Source organism: Montipora capricornis, chromosome 5 (assembly GCF_036669925.1).
Source record: "Montipora capricornis isolate CH-2021 chromosome 5, ASM3666992v2, whole genome shotgun sequence".
Taxonomy (NCBI): domain Eukaryota; kingdom Metazoa; phylum Cnidaria; class Anthozoa; order Scleractinia; family Acroporidae; genus Montipora; species Montipora capricornis.
Window position 1 is genome coordinate 28,982,792 of NC_090887.1, and position 8,162 is coordinate 28,990,953.

Consider the following 8,162-nt stretch of genomic DNA (forward strand, 5'->3'; position numbering starts at 1 on the left):
ATATGACAGGCTTCTCTCTATATCAACTGAAATAGCTAACAATGTTGTTGGTCGCTATGAAAGTGAAGGTGTTGTATGCCCTTTTAAATTAAGAGAAGCTGTTTTTACCACCGCTGCAGTTGACAATATCGATCATAATCCAAGTGCCACCACTTCCAAGGACTCGTTTCACGGCACTGAAATATCTTTGGCACAGCATCCAACTACAGAGAACGCTGGACGGGTAAGGGGTATAACCTTTGACTTGAGCAAGAGCCTTGCTTCAAAGAAAATAGTCCATCTTCCATCACATTACAGTGAAGTTCTTCCTTTGGTCATACACTCCACTGAGGAACAGGTCGCTGGATGCACGCCTCAATCCGTGGACCTTGCCCAAGCTAAACCTATGGATAGCATATCGCAGGAAAAAGATTGGCTCGAAACCTGCCGGCAAACCCTGTCAAAAGGTACCTTTGGAGATAAGGAAGTTGTGTCATGGGCGGGCTACCATTCCTCTCACGTGTCGCTATCATCTCACCAACCAGCTATAATAGCACTACTTCCAATGTTTATTGAGAATGCTCATTCATTTGCTATGATTGCTCACTCCATCAAAGTGGTTACAGAGGCCATACACCATTTAAACCCTTCACAAATGCCCGTTATTGCTGTTGATCAACCGCTTTTTGCCCTCGCCAAGCAAATTCAGTGGTCCCTTGGCGGAATGTACCGTGAGGACAACCTGGTTGTTATACTTGGTGGTCTGCACATAGAGATGGCTGCACTTAAGGCATTTGGTAAGTGGCTAGATGGAAGTGGGTGGAAAGAAGCGCTTATGAAAGCAGAAGTTGAATCTGAAGGAGTTGCCGAATCATTCATTTCCGCAAGTCATCTTGCTAGAACACGACGTGCACATCAAATCACTGCTGGAAACCTCTATGCATTGATGACAAAGCTTATGACAATTACGCAGACCAACAAACCACAGACTCCAAGTCATTTATGGAATGGAGGAATGAGATGAACTCAAAATTCCCGCAATTTCTGTACTGGTCTACGGTCCTAGAGCTTGAAGTTCTTTGTCTCCAGTTTGTAAGAGCGATCAGGGAAGGAAACTTTGTCTTGTATGTGAAAGCAATACGTCTGCTGCTTCCTTGGTTCTTTTGCCATGATTGTCAATTGAGAATTTGCGGAGTAACTCCTTCCACCAAGTTTGAGCTAATATTGGTATACTGTTTTGTCGTTCTCGTTCTCTTTCTCTCTTCTTTCGTTCCTGTTCTGCTGTCATAGGTCGTCCCGAGCCTAAGGTTATTCACGATAAAGTTTCAAGTGGTGCTTGTCGAGGACATGATGACAGATAACGAGTCTCTCCCGCTTAACTTCGACGGCTCTTATTTACAATACCTTCAGCTCAAAGGTGACAAGTTAACGTGGATTAGTGATCTTGAATCCCTAAAACATTTCGTTGAGAAGGGTTTGAAACAACAAGGCAAATGGTCGTCGCCCGGCGGAAATTCGAAACAATTTAAAAGCTCTGTCAACAACCTCACTATTACTTGGTACAGTAAAAAGCAACTCACTCTCGCCTTCCAGGGGCGAGATGGACCCGTTTTAAAAGGCAGCTTGACCAAACTTGTTCGAGACAACGCAGGGAGAACCGATTCAACGGGCTCGAATGTCTCTTCAACGGTCGAACAAGTAAATCCATTGTTGTTTGAAGCCAACGACATTTATGCTAATCAACCAAGGGTAGCCGAAGCGGGACCAGTATTTTCCAGTCAAGAGAGATCTAATACTGAATTAGTTGCTGAAATGGAAGGTATAAAACTTGACCTCCTTATTCTACAGAAAAAGGTAGAAGCCAACTCTAATCTGCTCTCGATAAATTGCCAAAATCGAGAGGAATTTGCTGTTAGCGCCGAACTTTGTGAATACAAAGGGAGGTGTGAGAAACTGGAATCATCTATATGCAAAAAAGAGAGAGTTATCGAAGAACTTGAGGAGAAATGTTTGTCTCTCGAAAATCGTGCTGTATCATTGGAACAGGAAAATGACTCACTAAGGCTTGCATTAAGGCTTATTTTACGAGAAAAGAACGAAGAAGACTCCCATCACCAGCAAGAGACGAACGAGTGTTTTTATCAAGTGAAAAACTCGGGCACGAATGTTGGGTGTAATAAACGCAACCAACGTAAAATGTCAACTCAGAATAATATCGTGACGCGTAACAGGTTTGAGATCCTTAGTGATGCACAAGATGATCCAACAGAGACAGAGGCAGCAACACACAAAATCATCCGGCGACGGCAAAACCATCAACGGGCGTCATATAGGTCGTCTCGCAGTAATCCTAGTGAACCAAGCGAAACTTCTGCTAACGATGATTTACGCGGTGAGGTCGGCAGAGAGAGGAGTGCCAGCAGTAAGTTTACAACCCTATTGATTGGGGACTCCATGGTCAAGGATATTCACGGTAAGAAATTAGCGAAAGCAGTAGGGCACCGAGTGGTGGTAAAGTCATTTTCTGGAGCCACAACCAAAGCCATGAGAGATTACTTAAAGCCTAGTTTAGAGCTCCAGCCTGATGAAGTGGTGCTACATGTAGGTACAAACGATCTGAAGGCTAAAAACGGCAAAACATCGAAAGAAGTTGCAGAAGCTATTGTTGATCTCGGTAAACAGATAGAGGGGTCTTCCGAAGCTCAAGTCATAGTCTCAGGACTTGTAACACGAAAGGACAAGCTTAATGATAAAGTCTCAGAGGTGAACAAGCACTTGACGAAGTTTTGTCGTCAGAATGATTGGAGATTTATTGAACACAATAATATAAACGAAAAGGGGTTAAACCGTGGAGGTCTACACCTGAATTTTGCAGGTAACAAGCGTATTTTTAAGAATTTTTATCATGGTCTAGCTCATTGAACTTTTACTATGCCTTCCATTAATGCCGTGCCGTTGGAAGGCAACAGTCAGGAGTCATCGAGAAGTCCGACTCAAACTCCTATTGATCGTTCTCGAGTATTGCCCTCCAAACGCGGTTTTAAGCTGGCCTCGCTGAATATAAATAAATTGACCACTCATCTTGATGAACTCAAGATCTTTCTCGTAAGTAACGATATAGATGTTCTCGCAATTAACGAGACTAAACTAAACGAATACATCACCGATAATGAGGTCAGTATCTCTGGTTATGATATAGTTAGACGTGATAGAACTACATATGGAGGTGGGGGCGTTTGCTTTTATGTAAAAAAGTCAATTAACTTTTCGGTGCGCAATAATCTTTGCATGGACAGTCTTGAGAACCTTTGTATTGAAATACGCAAACCTCGTTCTAAATCATTTATTGTTGCCACGTGGTATAGACCACCTAATTCGCTTGTTAGTATATTTTCACCTTTTGAAGAGTTGATTGGGAAATTGGATTCCCTTAATACTGAATTCTACCTTTTAGGGGATCTAAATTGCAATATGGCCGCATCCCAGTTTGACAGCGATACACGCAAATTATTAACTATCACGGATGTTTATGGTCTTCAACAACTCATAACAGAACCAACAAGAATAACCGAAACTTCTGCAACATTGATTGATTTAATTTTTACTAACTGTCCTGACAAGGTGTTATGCTCAGGTGTGCGTCATATTGGCATTAGCGATCACAGCATGGTCTATGTCTATCGAAAATTAGCCATTAATGGACAGAGTAAGGGTCACACTAATATAACCTATAGGAATTTTCGAAGTTTTGACCGTGATAAATTTCGTAGCGATGTTGCATCTCAAGACTGGGATCACATAAACAATTCTTCCAATCCAAATGATATGTGGAATGAATGGAAGGAATCCTTTTTGGCTATTGTTAACAAGCACGCTCCATTGAGAACCACTCGTGTTCGCGCGCGGGGTTTCCCATGGATTACTTCTGAGCTTAAAAAACAGATGCACGATCGAGATATTTTGAAACTCAGAGCAATTAGATCAAAAAATCCTAATGATTGGGTTCACTTTAAAAGACAGCGGAACAAAGTCAATAGTGCGACTAGGCTAGCGAAGCAAGTTTATTATCAAAATATGCTAAACGAGCATAAGGGTGATTCCCGCAAAACCTGGCAGATCATCAATGAGCTGTCTTCCCGAGATTTCGTGGAAACGTCTGTGAAACAACTGAATGTAAATGAGCAATCAGTAACAGCTCCAGCAGAAATAGCGCACGAATTTAATCGTTATTTTGCTACCATTGGCCCGAAACTTGCTAGTGATATTCCTTCTTCAGATGGCAACAGCTATCTGAATTATCTCACTAGCACGGATAAGGAGTTTCAGTTCCGCCCAACCTCCGCAAATGAAGTATTTTCACTGCTGAATAAACTGAAAAAATCAAAGGCAGTCGGCCTTGACAAAATTTCTTCTCGACTTATTCGTGAATGCGCGGATCTTATTTGCAAACCGCTGTGCTATATTTTCAATCAGTCATTAAATGTAGGTGTGTTCCCAGACGACTGGAAATGTGCACGGGTCACTCCAATATTCAAACAAGGGGAACGTGATGACCTAAACAATTACCCCCCAATTTCCGTTATCCCGATTATAGCCGAAGTGTTCGAAAGAATAGTGTATAACCAATTATATGCGTACCTAACAAAGCATAATGTAATATGTAAATGCCAATCTGGTTTTCGCTCTATTCATTCCACCGTTACGGCTTTACTTGGGGCTACGGATACTTGGGCTTACAACATTGACCGAAGAAAAATAAACGCTGTTGTTTTCCTAGACCTAAAAAAAGCTTTTGATACGGTTAATCACGAGATCCTTTTATCTAAATTAAATAATTACGGCATACATGGCATTTCTTACAACTGGTTTAAGTCCTATTTGGACAACCGCACTCAAAAGTGTTCCATTAAGGGCTCACTTTCTAAAACTTGCTCACTAAGTTGCGGCGTCCCTCAAGGGACTATTTTGGGTCCATTGTTGTTTTTGCTATATATCAATGATCTGCCAAACTGTCTAACAAATTGTATGCCATGGATGTACGCAGATGACACCCACCTAACATATGCGGGTGACAATACAGGCGACATAGAATCAAGACTTAACCATGATCTAGAAAATGTTAAAAAATGGTTGATAGCAAACAAACTTACCCTGAACATGACAAAAACCGAATTTATGCTGATTGGATCAAGGCAGAGGTTGTATGCTCTCACAAATCCTCCAATTCCCGAGATTAATGGTGCTCCTATCACTCAAGTTTCTGTTGCTAAATCCCTGGGCGTGCTTATTGATAATAATCTTAACTGGAGTAGCCATGTCGATAAACTGACAAAGAAAGTAGCTTCTGGAATTGGAGCCCTCAAACGTATGAGGCATCTCGTTCCTCAGGCGACATTGCGCTCTATTTATCACGCTTTACTTCAACCGCACTTTGACTACTGCAATGTCGTCTGGGGAAACTGTGGTATAAAGTTACATGACAAATTACAAAAACTGCAAAATAGAGCAGCCAGAGTTTTGACCTTCTCTAATTTTGATGCAAATGCTAGCGAGCTATTCAAAATTTTAGGCTGGAAAAATCTAGTTAGCCAGCAACAAATTGCGCTGGCCACAATGGTCTATAAGTGTCTTCAGGGGCTAGCACCGGAATATCTATGTTCTAAATTTACAAACCGCGAATCTGTTTATAGTTTAAGAGACTCTGAAAGAAAGCTTAATGTTCCGTTTCCGCGGACAAATTATTATAGAAACAGCTTCAGCTATAGAGGTGCTACTGTCTGGAATAGCTTACCCCTCAAAGCGAGACAAGAAGAGTCTCTTGGGCTTTTCAAAAATCTGATTAAAGACATATTTTAGTATAAAGCACGGCATTCATGGAAAGCAGCTTTAGAATTAATATAGTATTATAGTAATTGTATTTTATTGTAATCATTTTAAATTTTACCTTTTGTAATTTAGATTTTAGCATTGTTTGTAATCTTAGCTGATGATTTTACCGTGCATAAATAATTAAATATCATATCATATCATATCAATTATGCCAGATGGCTATCGATCCATTACCGAGATCTGTGTCAGCTCAAAGAAAAATATCCATCTGTGTGTACAGCATTCAATCAGGGCTCCTTTGTTGTGCACAAAACAAAGAAACCCTTCTCAGCGATTGCGTTGGACCATGCACATGAACAGGTGAATTCAGTGGTTAAAGGGGAAGGTGGAGCGGTAGGTCTGACTGAAAGTGCTGCTGCTTTGAGGAAGTGGATGGTAGCTGGCCCAGAATTGTCGCGAATGATTGAAGAGTTTGAAAATATTGGGCCTGAAGATGACATTTATGTCCAGGTTTGCAAGCAAATGCGAAAATTGCGATTTTTGCGAAAAATCGCAAAAATCGTAAATGGTGCAAAGAAGAAGACAAATCCCCAACTAGGACTCGCGATTTTTGCAAAAAAATGCGATTTTTGCGATTTTTTGCAAAAATCGTTAAAATCGCAAAAATTCCGACTCTTCTCGGGGACTTGTGTTCTCTACCATTTCATTGTTGTGCGCTGTTTGCGATGTTAACGATTTTTGCGAAAATTGCGAATTTAGCGAAAAATCGCAAAAATCGCAGAACACCGAAAACCTACAGAAGATAAGTCTCCCAAAAAATGTTGCGATTTTTGCGATTTTAACGATTTTTGCGAAAATTGCGAAAAATCGCAAAAATCGCAAAACTCTCAAAAGCTAGAGAAGACAAGTCCCCCAACCGCGTTGCGATTTTTGCGATTTTAACGATTTTTGCGAAAATTGCGAAGTTTGCGAAAAAGCGCAAAAATCGCAAAACACTGAAAGAAAGAAAAATCGAAAACAAGGCCAGGACAACAGTCGCGATTTCTCTGTGGGTCGCAACCCCGAACAAGCAGGAGCCCAGACTACAGTTTGATATATTACTTCTTGGGAATCGAGTGCCAGCCGTTTGACGGCGAAAGAATTCTTCAATTTCATTGCGTGTGGCAACCAACGAATGTAAAATCACTGAACCTTGAATATATGGTTTCTCCAAGCTTTTAAGCACTGAAGCAAACATTACTAACTGAAAGCAATGAACTTCAAAAATAAGTGGAATACAAATTCACGTGTTGCTGAAAGTGTGGTGTGGTGTGAATAAATAAAACCATTTGCTCTTTCCATATAGTAAACGCCACAACTTCCACACATTACAAGAACAAACAATAACGCACGAATAGACCAAATACGTATCCTTAACGAAATTGCAATGGGTTTATTTACAGAAAGTGAATTTCAAAGCACACAAAGAATTTTAGTGTCTTTCCTTATCGAGAACTCGAAATAATTAAACATACATTCAATGTAATACGTGAGTAAACACTACCTAATTTTAAAGTGACAGTAACGCAACACCATCCGACTACTTGTACATCAAAACAATGCAATCGTAAGATTTATAGTAAACTGCTGCTTTTTGAGGGCAAGATCTATGGTTAAAGTTGATTGCGAGTAGTCCGAAGTGCGGGTCCACATTCGACAAATTACTTTCTAGTGACCTCATTGAGGCTGCCGACAAAATAAAAGTGTCTTCGCTAAACCTTTGACAATACCTTAAATGCCCGGAAACTGAAACTATCTGCGGCAGAAGGTAATTCCACCTTTTCTTACATAGTCAAAATTAATGCTAAATGCGCCCTGACTTGCTATCATCTACAAATCGAAATCAATGAGCCATATATTATTCCACCTGGTAAAGCGGTTTGTTCCACCCTTTTCCTTCCAACTAACTACAAAGTACCGTATAAAACAGACAGTATCATAGACGTGCATTCTCCTTTTATCAATTTTCACCTTTAAGGGTAATACAGATTACCAAACATGATTATACTTCACTGAAGACATTTTCATAAGAGATGCAATTTAATACTAGGTACTTTAATTTTAACATTCACTCAAACATTACAGCAGTGTTTGCATGAAAACACAATGATACATGTATATAGCGCACGTGCAAGCAAGAAGATGTTATTGTGCATGTAAATAGACATTCTGTAATTTTAATTAACGACTTTGTCATAGGGACATGTATGAAATGTCATAGATAGATAGATATACAAAAATTTGGTTTTATCAACAGAGTTGATAATGTAAATTGGCCACCGTACAGAGATTCTAAAAGCTGACGTTTCAAGCGT

At 40.2% G+C, this 8,162-nt stretch overlaps 1 protein-coding gene across 1 annotated transcript in view; it reads left to right on the forward strand.

Moving 5' to 3' along the window:
- The first annotated feature begins 2,910 nt into the window (after nt 1-2,910).
- LOC138048645 (uncharacterized) overlaps nt 2,911-8,162 on the forward strand; it is a 9,070-nt gene continuing 3,818 nt past the window's right edge. Inside the window, exons 1-2 of the mRNA XM_068894801.1 lie at nt 2,911-3,806; nt 6,024-6,318. Coding sequence (XP_068750902.1) covers nt 2,911-3,806; nt 6,024-6,318 — 1,191 coding nt within the window. The remainder of the gene's footprint in view (nt 3,807-6,023; nt 6,319-8,162) is intronic.